The 14,027-nt window shown below is 39.0% G+C and overlaps 1 protein-coding gene across 5 annotated transcripts in view; it reads left to right on the top strand.

Moving 5' to 3' along the window:
- Window positions 1–14,027, top strand: part of SEL1L2 (SEL1L2 adaptor subunit of ERAD E3 ligase) — a 127,156-nt gene that overhangs the window by 2,285 nt on the left and 110,844 nt on the right. For 2 of the 5 annotated variants that reach the window (XR_009496833.1, XR_009496832.1), the window contains exon 1: window positions 6,961–7,130. The exons of 1 other annotated variant lie outside the window; for it this stretch is intronic. Coding sequence is in view for 2 of the 4 variants with exons in the window: in XM_059892880.1 (XP_059748863.1) it covers window positions 7,073–7,130 (58 nt within the window). In the remaining 2 variants the exon portion in view is untranslated. Of the gene's footprint in view, window positions 1–6,960; window positions 7,131–14,027 lie in introns of those variants that run through there. 2 more of the 5 variants (XM_059892880.1, XM_059892879.1) reach the window with 1 other exon arrangement.

Below are 14,027 nucleotides of genomic sequence, written 5' to 3'. Positions count from 1 at the left end.
ATAGTTTTGACTAAACGGACCTTTGTTGGCGAAGTTATGCCTCTGCTTTTTAGTATGCTGTCTAGGTTGGTCATAGCTTTTCTTCCAAGGACCAAGCCTCTTTTAATTTCATGTCTGCAGTCAACATCTGCAGTGATTTTGGAGCCCCCAAAAATAGTCTCTCGCTGTTTCCATTGTTTCCCCATCTATTTGCCTTGAAGTGGTGAGATCAGATGCCATGATCTTAGTTTTCTGAATGTTGAGTTCTAAGCCAAGTTTTTCACTCTCTTTCACTTTCATCAAGATGTTCTTTAATTCATCTTTGCTTTCTGCTATAAGAGTGGTGTCATTTGCATATCTGAGATTATTGATATTTCTCTCAGCAATCTTGATTCCAGCTTGTGCTTCATTCAGCCCAGCATTTCTCATGATGTACTCTGCGTGTAAGTTAAATAAGCAAGGTGACAATATACAGCCTTGACATACTCCTTTCCCAATTTGGAACCAGTCTGTTGTTCCATGTCCAGTTCTAACTGTTGCTTCTTGACCTGAATACAGATTCCTCAGGAGGCGGGTCAGGTGGTCTGGTATTCCCATCTCTTGAAGAATTTTCCATAGTTTGTTGTGATCCACACAGTCAAAGGCTTTGGCATAGTCAATAAAGCAGAAATAGATGTTTTTCTGGAACTCTCTTGCTTTTCCGATGATCCAGAGGATGTTGTCAATGTGATCTCTGGTTCCTCTGCCTTTTCTAAATCCAGCTTGAACATCTGGAAGCTTATGGTTCACATACTATTGAAGCCTAGCTTGGAGAATTTTGAGCATTACTTTGGTGGCGTGTGAGATGAGTGCAATTGTACAGTAGTTTGAACAGTCTTTAGCATTGCCTTTCTTTGGGATTGGAATGAAAAGAGACCTTTTCTAGTCCTGTGGCCGCTGCTGAGTTTTCCAAATTTGCTGGCATATTGAGTGTAGCACCATCTTTTAGGATTTGAAATAGCTCAAGTAGAATTCCATCACCTCCACTGTCTTTGTTCGTAGTTATGCTTTCTAAGGCCCACTTGACTTCACATTCCAAGATGTCTGGCTCTAGGTGAGTGATCACACCATGGTGGTTATCTGGGTAATGAAGATCTTTTGTGTATAGTTCTATGTATTCTTGCCACCTCTTCTTAATATCTTCATTCCTTTACAGTCTCCTTTTTTGCCCCATCTTTCTTTTCAGTCATTACATTTTGGAGTTAATTGACACTCAGAACTAGAACTTCTTATCTCTTTTCACTTTTTACTTTGAATAATTTCATCCATATTCATGGCTCCATTTATAACTATAATTCTCAACTAGGGGCAATTCTGTCTCCCTTGGGGACACAAGCAATGTCTGCAGGCATTTTTGGTTGTCACACCTGAGGGAAGAATGCTACTGGCATTAAGTGAGTATAAACCAAGGATTCTGCTATGCAACCTGTATGCACAGTATAGTCCCCCACAACAAAGAATGTCAATACTGCTGAGGTTAGGAAATCCTGAGTTACATCAATGACTCCCAAATTTATTATTTCCAGGAAAACTTTCTTCTTGAACTTTAGACCTATACATGCTACCATGTACTGGATCTTAACTTTAAGAGGCAGTGTTACCCACTGGTAAAAATGCATGTGGAGCCAGTTCATCTGAATTCAAATTCTAGGTTTACCCTTATTGATTATGTGACTCTTGGCAAGTTACTCAAGGTCTCTAAACTTTTTTTTTTTGGGGGGGGGGTTGATCTGTTATATGGAAATGAAAATATAATATCTACCTTATAAGTCTGATGTAAGGATTCAATGAGTCAAAACACAAAGTGACTAGCACATAGTAAATGTGGCAGAGATGCTCACTAATACAATGTCTTCTTTCTTGGTCCATAACAAGACCATATTTTCTAGTCTCCCTTGAAGTTGGTTGGCTTCTCTGATAACTCAGCTGGTAAAGAACCCATCTGCAATGCAGGAGACCCGGGTTCAATTCCTGGGTCAGGAAGATCCCCTGCAGATGGAATAGGCTACCTACTCCAGTATTCTTGGGCTTCCCTGGTGGCTCAGCTGGTAAAGAATCTGCCTGCAATGTGGGAGACCTGGGTTCAATCCCTGTATTAGATCCCCTGGAGAGTGGAAAGGCTACCTGCTCCAGTATTCTGGCCTGGAGAATTCCACGGACTGTATAGTCCGTGGGGTCACAAAGAGTCAACACGACTGAGAGACTTTCACTTTCACTTGAATTTAGTTAGTACATATGACTGCATCCTGGGTCAGTTATGGGACAAAAGTTACCTATGCCACTTCCAGGCCTAACCATCAGACCATCTGTGCACTCATTCATATTCTCTTTCTTTTCCACAGTAATCACAGAAACAGTACCTCAAGAAGGAAGAAACTTAGATCCCTGAGTCACTGCTTGAAAGAGTATCTCTGGGCTCCAAGGAGTACCACATCAAGCTATGATGTAAATAAGAAACTTATGTATTGTGTTAAGGCATTGGTAGTTAGAGGGTCCTTGTTTCAGTATTTAGTTTTAATTACTCTGACAAAATACCATTGAAAAGTGTTCAGTTCAGTTCAGTCACTCAGTCGTGTCCGACTCTTTGCTGCCTCATGGACTGCAGCACATCAGGCTTCCCTGTCCATCACCAAATCCTGGAGCTTACTAAATATTAATATTTAATATCTCAGAAATATTTGAAATGTACCATGTACCACACTGATCTTTCCCCTACTCTTAGACCTCTTCTAGCATCTTCATCCAGAGAAGGCAATGGCACCCCACTCCAGTACTCTTGCCTGGAAAATCCCATGGATGGAGGAGCCTGGTGGGCTGCTGTCTATGGGGTCGCACAGAGTCGGACACAATTGAAGTGACTTAGCAGCAGTAGCAGCAGCATCTTCATATCTTTGAATGGCTTCTTCACCCATTTCAGTTGAGCAATATAGAAACCTAAACACCATCCCTGGTACCTCTTTAAACTTTTCTCTCATTTCAAATGAATGGCTATACTTCTCAGTTTTATTTCCTATACTACTATTCTTGAATTACTCACCCTTCCAATAGCACTGCAGTAAGCTAAGTCTGAATAAAAGACTTCCTTACTGTCTGTCCCCCTGTCGACTTTTGCCTCTCTTCTGTCTGTTCGATGCCCCCCATCTAGAGTTATCAAATGTGATCAAGTCATTTCACTGCTGTAGCTCATTAAGTGACTTTCTGATGGTCTTAATTATAGATTGAATTGAGTTTCCCCCAAAATTCATATGTTGAAACTCTAGCCCACGATATGGTTATATCTGGATATAGGGTCTTTTGGAGGTCATTAGGGTTAAATGAGGTCATAAGGGTGGAGCTCTAATCCAGTAGGACTGTGACCTTAAAAAAAGAGGAAGAGTTCACATGCTTGCTCTCTCTCTCTCTTCCCCCTTCCCCCTAACTCCACCATCCTGACTCCACTGTCCCCCATCATGTAAAGACAAAGTGAGAAGGCAGCTATCTGCAAGCCAGAAAGAGCCTTCGCAAGAAGCAGATGACGCTGTACCCTGATCATAGACTTCCAGCTTCTAGAACTGTTAGAAAATTGATTTTTGTTGTTCAAGCCACTCAGTATTTTGTCTTGGCCACCCAAGCTGACTAAAACCATCATTATTAAAACTGAATCATTTAGGAGTGACCCTCACTGCCAATTCTGCTTTATCTTATGCCATGCTTCACCCTGCCACCCATCTCTGATTCCAACCATAGCAGCCCTGAGAGCTTTTCAGCTCTTTGAACAAATCTTATTCTCACCACATGGCCTTTTCACATGTTTATCACTATACCTAGGACATGTCATGTTTAGCCAACCCATTCTCGTTCTTCAGAGTATAGCTGGCAAAATTCTCTCCCTGGCAAAGCCTTTGGTGATTCTGACCCCACCTGACCTCTTCACACAGTTTTCCCTTATGTGTCATCAGTACTAATTCATTTTCCTATAAGACACTTTTCAAAGGTTTTTTGAGATTATTTTATTAATACTTATCTTTTACTCTAGACTTAAACTCTCTGAGGACAGGAAATATATCTTATTGCTCACCATTCACAGAAAATGCCCAACACCTGGTACATAATAAAGGTTTATTGAATTAATGAAATGTAAAGAAGCATCTGTAAAGAAATGTTAGCAAAATTAAGGAAGAGTATGTGAGACCGAAATGGGAGACCCTAATTTTAATGTGAAGACCAAGAGAGGAGCTAACAAATAAAATTATTGTGAACACCTCAAAGAGTGTCACCATTCATCTTTAGCATATGGCAGATTTTCAACACGTGAATGAATGAGCGAGGACGCAGTGGAAAAAGAATGAGAAGTTTATTCAACAGTGTAGAATATTACTTGCAGTTCCATTTTCAGAAAAACCAATACTATATTTTCAAGAAGAGGTTAATGATCAGAAATGTCAGATTTCTCACAGAGATTAAGTAGGATAAGAACTAAGAAAAGATAATTGGGTTTTTTCGTCTATGTAAATTAGTGAAAATAAAGGCAAATAGTTGAAGAATAAGTGAGAGGCAGCAAGACAGGAGCAGTGATTATAGAGTATTCTTTTGAGATGTTTAGAGGCTAAAAGATAAATAGAGAAGATATTAATAGCAGTAGTAAGGATACTAGAGTCAAAAGAAAATTTTTCTAGGAGAGATGAAGAGTTTTTAAATTAAGAAAATTGATACAAAAGATTGAAACAAAAAGAAAAAGAGAGAGACAAAAGGAAAAAAAAAGAACAAATGCTAAATAGATTGAAGTACCAGGGAAAGTAAATGTGGATAGAATCAAAAGTGAGAGAAGTTTGGACATGGAAGGAAGTCGAGGGAAGATAGGTCAAATGGCCATGGTTTGAGTGAAAATAAAAAGCAACATCATCTGCAGAAAGATGCTGATAATTCTGGATCCAAATGGGGACTGCTAAAAAGATTGTATAAAGAACATTTAATGGATGACATTAAGAGTTTAAATAAATTTTATTTAGAGATTTTTTTTTAAAGCACAGATGTTGCGACAGTTATATTTTGAAGTCCCTTAGTGAAAGGAAAACCCCACTCCAGTACTCTTGCCTGGAAAATCCCATGGACGGAGGAGCCTGGTAGGCTGCAGTCCATGGGGTCGCTAAGAGTCGGACATGACTGAGCGACTTCACTTTCACCCTTCACTTTCATGCATTGGAGAAGGAAATGGCAACCCACTCCAGTGTTCTTGCCTTGAGAATCCCAGGGACGGGGGAGCCTGATGGGTTGCCGTCTATGGGGTTGCACAGAGTCAGACATAACTGAAGCGACTTAGCAGCAGCAGCAGCAGCAGCAGTGAAAGGAAAAGATATTAGGGACTCTGGTAGACTAAATAATGATCCCAAAGATTTCTAGGACCTAATCTCTAGAACCTATGAATGTTATTTTATGTAGCAGAAGGAACGTTGCAGATATGACTAAGGATCTTGAGATGAGGAGATTATCCTGTATTTTGGTGTTCCCTAAATGTAATTGCAAGTGTCCTAAGAGGGATACAGAGGAAGATTAAACCACAGAAGAGGAGAAAGCAAAGTAATGGTTGTACAGAGATTGGAGTGATATAGTCACAAACTGAGAAATGTGGGCAGCCACTAAAACCTGGATAATTCCAGACAAAGAATGGATTCTCCCCTGAACAAACTAGCTCGGCTCTCTCTTTTTCTTAAACACTTTTTTTTTTTTTTTTGGCCACACCGGGTCTTCTTTGCAACACATGGGATCTACTTCCCTGATCAGGGATCAAACCCAGATCCCCTGCATTGGGAGCTGGATATCTTATCCACTGGACCACCAGGGAAGTCCCTAGCTCTGCTCTTAATTTTGGTCCTGTAAGAATCCTTTTGGACTCCTGAGCTCCAGAACTGTAAATTTCTGGGGTTTTTGTAGTATTTGTCACAACAGCAGTGACAATAAAGGGAGTAAAGTAAACCTGAAAATTCAAGGCAATAAATACATCTGTTTCTGAAGTAATTATCTGAACACACTGTAAAAGTTGGGTATATTTTAGGTATGATTCCTCTACTGGCTCCTTTCTTTGGATAATGTTAATATTGTCATACCTGAATACTCGGGCTTCCCTGATAGCTCAGTTGGTAAAAGAATCCATCTGCAATGCGGGAGACACTGGTTCAATTCCTGGGTCAGGAAGATCCACTGGAGAAAAATACTCCAGCATTCTTGGGCTTCTCTTGTGGCTCAGCTGGTAAAGAATCTGCCTGCAGTGTGGAGACCTGGGTTTGATCCCTGGATTGGGAAGATCCCTGAAGAAGGGAAAGGCTACCTGCTCCAGTTTTCTGGACTGGAGATTTCCATGGATTGTATAGTCCATGGAGTCACAAACAGCCAGACACAACTGAGTGACTTTCATGACCTAAATGCTCATTTTAATATCTGGCCCTAGGCTTGAGGGTATTAATTTGTGAAATTCCCATATATTTTAAGATAGTAAATAAGGCATTTTAAAACACCTTCTATAAAAATGTTTAATGAACACTCTTTTTAAAATGTAATTGATTGAAATTTGACTTGGTCCCAGTAAAATGTCAGCAGTTCCTTACTTGAACAGAGAAGAAACATTTTCACCAAGATGGGGACAACAGTTGTCCATATGTTTCTTGTCCACTGTACCCTTGAGATGTTAGATTAAAGGATGATGTCAGGTTAGCTCATGTGCTTAGTTGTGCTTTCCCATAATCGCAGCTTGCACCTCTGGAGGTAACATAAAAACAAGAACTTCCAGCAACTCTGAAAAGAGTTGAGAGAGCAACTCCTACCTATTTCAAGCCTACCACTTATCTCTCACCAGAGAAGTAGCAAACTAGATATGGTTCCTTACCCACAGCCTGCTCTGTCCATCAGCTGCCATCATTCCAGGTTGAAAGGACATTCCTGGCAGCTCATTGGCCCAAGAGTAAGGAAATTGTTGCTTAGCAACCAAGTCCTGACCCCTACAGGCCTGAAAAGAGGAAGCTTGTGGGCTGGCCACCTAGTTCTGCCTGTGTTACAGTAAGAAGGAGCTACTTAGAAGAAGATGAAGCCCTTGTTCCTGCTAATAGAGATATTGATAATTCTTGGGGTCACAATTAAAAGTAAGTTTTTCTGTCCTTACAGTTCTCTATGAGGGTCTTAGCACTAAGAGTGCAATCTGATTAGAAAATTGTAAATAACTTCACAATATTTCTAAGTAACACAATTTTTAGATAAGTACTTTAAAATATGCAATAAGGATAGATAGCAATGATACTCTCATTTAAGACAGTACCTGGGAAGGATATGTGTATATGTATGTGTATGTGTGTGTGAAAGAGAGAGAGAGAAAGAGATTAAAAGAGAGAGAAGAGGGGCAGACATTGAGCAAATCTATAAGAAAAGCATTATAGTAATTTTTATAGAGTAGGGATATTTGACATAGGTTGTTGAGTTTTGTTAAATCTAGAATATCATGAAGATCTAGTTCTAGAACTTTAAATGAGAATTATAGACTCAAAGGACTCAGAGTTTTAAAGTGTTTTAATTGATATTCTTATAGTCTCTTACAATTTTTCCACAATAACAATTCTATTTTCAAAGTTTCCATAATTCCTAAGTAGTTACTATCTTAAAATGGGTATTATTTTCCAGTCTTGTTTCTCTGGTCATTTATTGAGTTAATTTTTACCCAGTCCTTACATAATTTGCTCATGATGAATTCAATTTAAGAAATACTTATTTCCATTTAACCTAGGAGAACAAGGTTTGTATAACATCTGAAAGTTAATTGCTGTAACACACCACAACAGTAGAACAAATGACAAAGACTACCTGGTCATCTTAATTGATGCAGAAAGAGCGCTTAACAAAGATCGACTTTCCTTTTGTATAAAAACACTCAATAAATAAGAAATCAAAACACCTATCAGCCTGATAAAGGGCATCCTCAAAAAACTGGCACCTAATATATTTAATGGTGAAACACTGAATGCTTTCTCCCAGTGGGCCCCTAAGATGTGGAACAAGACAAAGATGTCCACTCCTGCAATTCCTATTCAATATTGTACTGGAGGTTTTAGCCAAGGCAATTAAATAAGAGAAAGAAATAAAGATTGAGAAAGGAGAAGTAAACCTCTCTGTATTTACCAAAGACAGGATCTTATACACAGAAAATCCTAAGGTTTTCAATTTAAAAAATACTAGAACTGATAAATGAGTTTGGCAGGGTTGCAGGATAAAAGATTAATAGACAAAAATTTATTCTATTTCTATACCATCACAGTAAACATATCAAAATGAAATTGGTTCCATTCATGATAGCATCAAAATGGATAAGGTATTTAGAAATAAATTTAACAAAAGAAGTACAAAGTTCATCCTCTGAAACTGAAAAAGTTGTTGAAAGAAATTAAAGAAAATCTCAATAAATGAAAACACTTCCCACGTTCATGGATTGGAAAACTTAATATTGTTAAGATGCCAATACTCTCCAAATTGATCTATAGATTCAATATAACCCCTATCAAAATCCCAGCTTATTTCTTTGTAAAAATTAACAAAATCTGAAAATTAGTATAGAAATGAATGTTCTTCTTTAAAAAAAGAAGAGGACACATACTTCTTAATTTCAAAACTGACTGCAAAGCTGCAGTAACCAACACAGTGTGGTACTGGCATGAAGAGAGATTATATAGATCAATAAAATATTAAAAATTCAGAAATAAATCCTCACATTTATCATCAATCAATTTTTGGCAAGGATGCCAAAATATTGAGTTAACGGTGAAGGGGAAGAATAATTTCTTCAACATATGGTGAGGACAGCTGGAGACCCACCTATCTCACCCCAGTCAGACATCTACCTCACACTCTATATGAAAAATAATTCAAAATGGGTCAAAGACCTGAATATAATAGCTTAAGCTTTAAAACTCCTAGAAGAAAATATAGACATAAATCTTTTTGACCCTAGATTAGGCAATGATTTCTTAGATATGCCACCAAAAGCACAAACAAAAAGAAGAAAACCACAAACTGGACATCACCAAAATTAAACACTTTTATGTTTCAAAAGACATCATCAAGAAACTAAAAAGACAACCCACAGAATAGGAGAAAATGTTGCAAATCATATTCAGTAAAGGTTTAGTATTAAGAACGTATGAAAAAATCTTGACAACTCATCAACAAAATAACACACAACCCAGTTTTTTTAACCCCGTTTTTAAATGGGCTAAGGATATTCTTCCAAAAGATATGCAAATGACCATCAAGTGCATAAAGAGATATTCAACATAATTGCTTACTAAGAAAATGCAAATCAAAACCACAATGAAATATTACATTGTATGCAATCATGTGACAGTCCTGGGTAAATCTAGAAGGTTGGTCACCCTCAGAAGAAGGCAATAAAGGAGAGAAAATGTTGAGGAGGTGGAAGTGAAGATGGAGAGAGGCAGAAACCAGAGGCAAGAAGCAGGCAAGCTTGTACGCTGGTGTTTTCCAAAGGGGCCAGAACATGGAGTCATTCTCACCAGCTGATAACGCACCTTTCTACAAGCTCAGCATCCTGTCTTCCCCAGCTGAGCTTCGTTTAGGATGGCTATAATTTTTTAAAAAAGGAGAATAACAAGATTTGGAAATGATGTGGAGAAATAGGAACCCTCACACATTGCTAGTGTAAAATGGTACAGCCACTGTGGGAGACAGTTTGGCAGTTCCTCACAAAGTTAAATTTAGAATTGTCATTTGTTGTTGTTGTTCAGTAGTAACTGAAGTTGTGGCCCACTCTTTGTGACTCCTTAGACTGCAGCATGCCAGGTTCCTCTGTCCTTCACTATCTCCCAGAGTTGGCTCAAATTCATGTCCATTGAGCCTGTGCTGCTGTCTAACCATCTCATCCTCTGCTGCCCCCTCCTCTCGTTGCCTTCATTCTTTCCCAGCATCAGGGTTTTTTCCAATGAGTTGGCTCTTCTCATCAGGTGGCCAAAATATTGGAGCTTCAGCATCAGTCCTTCCAATGAATATTGAGAGTTAATTTCCTTTAGAATTGACTGGTATGATCTCCTTGCAGTCCAAGGGACTCTCAAGTCTTCTCCAGCACCACATTTGGAAAGAATTACCATATGACTCATCAATTCCAATGACCCATCAATTCTATTACTAGGAATATCCCCAAGAGAAGTGAAAGCATATGTCCACACTGGAAGTTTGTATACAAATGCTTATAAAAGCATGACTTTTTATAGTTAAAAGATGGAAACGACCTCAATAATGGATGAGTAGGTAAACAAATTGTTGTGTATACATTCTGTGGAATATCATTCAACTATGAAAAGGATGAAGTACTGGAATGTACTACAAGTTGGATGAACCACAGAAACGTTATAATAAGTGAAAGAAGCCAGATACAAAAGGTCACATGTTATTTGATTTTTATTATATGAAATGTAAGTGAAATATCCAGAATAGGCAAATCCATAGAAATAGAAAGAAGATTAGTGGTTGTCAGTGGTTGCACAGAGAGACAGTGGGAAGTTATTTAATGAATATAGAGTGTATTTCTGGGCTAATGAAAAAGTTTTGAAACTAAAAATACATGGTTGTGAATACATTTAATTGTGTACTTTAAAATGGTTACTTGTATGTTATGAATTTCACCTCAATTTTTTAAAATGGTACAGTTCAGTTCACTTCAGTCACTCAGTTGTGTCCAGCTCTTTGAGACCCCATGAATCTCAGCACGCCAGGCCTCCCTGTCCATCACTAACTCCCGAGGTTCATTCAGACTCAACGTCCATTGAGTCAGTGATGCCATCCAGCCATCTCATCCTCTGTCGTCCCCTTCTCCTCCTGCCCCCAATCACTCCCAGCATCAGAGTCTTTTCCAATGAGTCAACTCTTCGCATGAGATGGCCAAAGTACTGGAGTTTCAACTTTAGTATCATTCCTTCCAAAGAAATCCCAGGGCTCATCTCCTTCAGAATGGACTGGCTGGATCTCCTTGCAGTCCAAGGGACTCTCAAGAGTCTTCTCCAACACCACAGTTCAAAAGCATCAATTCTTCGGTGCTCAGCTTTCTTTATAGTCCAACTCTCACATCCATACATGACCACTGGAAAAACCATAGCCTTGACTAGATGGACCTTTGTTGGCAAAGTAATGTTTCTGCTTTTCAATATGCTATCTAGTTTGGTCGTAAATTTCCTTCCAAGGAGTAAGCATCTTAATTTCATGGCTGCGGTCACCATCTGCAGTGATTTTGGAGCCCAAAAATATAAAGTCAGCCACTGTTTCCATTGTTTCCCCATTTATTTGCCATGAAGTGATGGGACCAGATGCCATGATCTTAATTTTCTGAATGTCGAGTTTTAAGCCAACTTTTTCACTCTCCTCTTTCACTTTCATCAAAAGGCTTTTGAGTTCCTCTTCACTTTCTGCCATAAGGGTGGTGTCATCTGCATATCTGAGGTTATTGATATTTCTCCTGGCAATCTTGATTCCAGCTTGTGCTTCTTCCAGCCCAGCGTTTCTCCTGATGTACTCTGCATATAGGTTAAATAAGCAGGGTGACAATATACAGCCTTGACTTACTCCTTTTCCTATTTGGAACCAGTCTGTTGTCCCATGTCCAGTTCTAACTGTTGCCTCCTGCCCTGCATACAAATTTCTCAAGAGGCAGGTCAGGTGGTCTAGTATTCCCATCTCTTTCAGAATTTTCCACAGTTTACTGTGATCCACACAGTCAAAGGCTTTGGTATAGTCAATAAAGCAGAAATAGATGTTTTTCTGGAACTCTCTTGCTTTTTCAATGATCCAGAGGATGTTGGCAATTTGGTCTCTGGTTCCTCTGCCTTTTCTAAAACCAGCTTGAACATCTGGAAGTTTACCATTCATGTATTGCTGAAGCCTGGCTTGGAGAATTTTGAGCATTACTTTACTAGCGTGTGAGATGAGTGCAATTGTGCAGTAGTTTGAACATTCTTTGGCATTGCCTTTCTTTGGGGTTGGAATGAAAACTGACCATTTCCAGTCCTGTGGCCACTGCTGAGTTTTCCAAATGTGCTGGCATATTGAGTGCAGCACTTTCACAGCATCATCTTTCAGGATTTGGAATAGCTCAACTGGAATTCCATCACCTCCACTAGCTTTGTTCGTAGTGATGCTTTCTAAGGCCCACTTGACTTCAGTGCTTTGGAAAACAGCCTTGGAGTTCCTCAAAGGATTAAACATAGAATTATCATAGGATCCAGAAATTAAACTCCTAAGTACATATACAAGGAAACTAAAAACTTATTTCCATGCAAAAACTTGCACACAAATGGCAGCATTATTCATAGTAGCCAACAAGTGGGGAAAAGCTGGTCTTCACCAACCAATGAATGAATAAAAAGCTTTGATATATCCATACAGTGGAGTATTATCCAGCAATAAAGTACAATATGGATAATCATTAAAATATTGTACTAAGCCACAAAAGGCCACATATTGTGTGATTTCCATAAATGAAATGTCCAGATTAGGTACATCCATGGAGACAGAAAATAGTTTACCGATTACCTAGGGCTGGGAGGTGTAGGATACCTGGGGAGATTATAATTAAAGGACACAAGATTACTGATGGAGTAATGAAAATGTTCTAAAATTATAGCAATGGTTGTACCTATCTGTGAATATACTAAAAGCCATTGACTTTCAGGGAGAAAAGTATTTAATAAAAGTTATATGTCAGGGGTATGGGAAGAATATAGTAAAAATTATATGCCAGGGATATGTGAAGAATATCTAAGACACAATCCTTATCCTTGAGCAGTTAAGAAGAAGAAAACAAGTTACAAGTGAATAAATTATAAAATGTTGCAGGTATTTGGCTTCCTGGTAGCTAAGCAGTAAAGAATCCACCTACAGTGCAGGAGACCTTGGCCAATCCCGGATCAGGAAGATACCTTGAAAGAGGAAATGGCAACCCACTCCAGCATTCTTGCCAGGAAAATCCCGTAGATAGAGGAGCCTGGTGGGCTACAGTCCATGGGGTCACAGTCAGGCATGATAAAGTGACTAAGCACATAGGTATTTAAATAATAGCATTTATAAGGTACTATATATAGGGCACAAGTCAGGGAATGCCCAATTCTACCAGTTTGTGGAGCAGTCAGAGGGCTTCATAAACGAAATGGCATAAACTGAATCTTGAAAGATTAGTGAGTGTTCACTAAGCAGGCAAAAGAGGAAAACATTTTAGACTACATAAAGGAAATAAAGACATAGAGGAATAAAAGAGCATGGTCTATAAATAAGTATGGAACACAAAGTTTTGAGGCTGGAGAAGTAGGCAAAGACTATGTGATAGGCTTTGAAGCTTGGGTTTGATCTTGTGAGCAATAAGGAGTCATTTAAGAGTTTACTCATTGAAGAACATGTATAGAATTATGCTTTTAAAAAAAATGACTAGCAGTTGAGAGGTAGGTGGGTTGGCTGTGTAACTCTGGTGACCATGTAACCAGTTTAGTTCAGTTCAGTCGCTCAGTCGTGTCCAACTCTTTGCGACCCCATGAATGTAACCAGTAGCAGACTATTAAATGACCCAAACAAGAAATGATGAGGACTTCAACTATAGCGACAGCAGTGGGGACCAAGGAGTACTGTAGATGGAAAATAAAACTAAAGACAGTCATAAGAGTCCAGAGTGAGAGCGTGCCCGGAAGATGAGAATAACCAATAGTGCCAAATGCCAGAGAGAGTAGGGAAGGGAAATAAAGGCCAGCGAGTGAACACTGGATTTAGTAGCTGGAGAATCTTTACATTTCCAAGACACTTTTATCAGAGAAGCAGAGAAAAACTTGATTTCAATTGGTAGGAGTGAACAGGAGGAGAGCGAGTAGAGAGAGCCGTGGTGAGTACAGAGCTCTTCTGGGATTATCATACTTTACAGGGTCAGAGGCGTTTTCAACAGATCATTTATCGGTTGCAGGTATATAAAGACCAGGGAAGAAGTTCAGAAGGGAGAAGTGAAGTGG

The sequence above is a fragment of the Bos taurus genome, chromosome 13 (assembly GCF_002263795.3).
Source record: "Bos taurus isolate L1 Dominette 01449 registration number 42190680 breed Hereford chromosome 13, ARS-UCD2.0, whole genome shotgun sequence".
Taxonomy (NCBI): domain Eukaryota; kingdom Metazoa; phylum Chordata; class Mammalia; order Artiodactyla; family Bovidae; genus Bos; species Bos taurus.
This window is presented reverse-complemented; position numbering and strand designations above follow the sequence as displayed.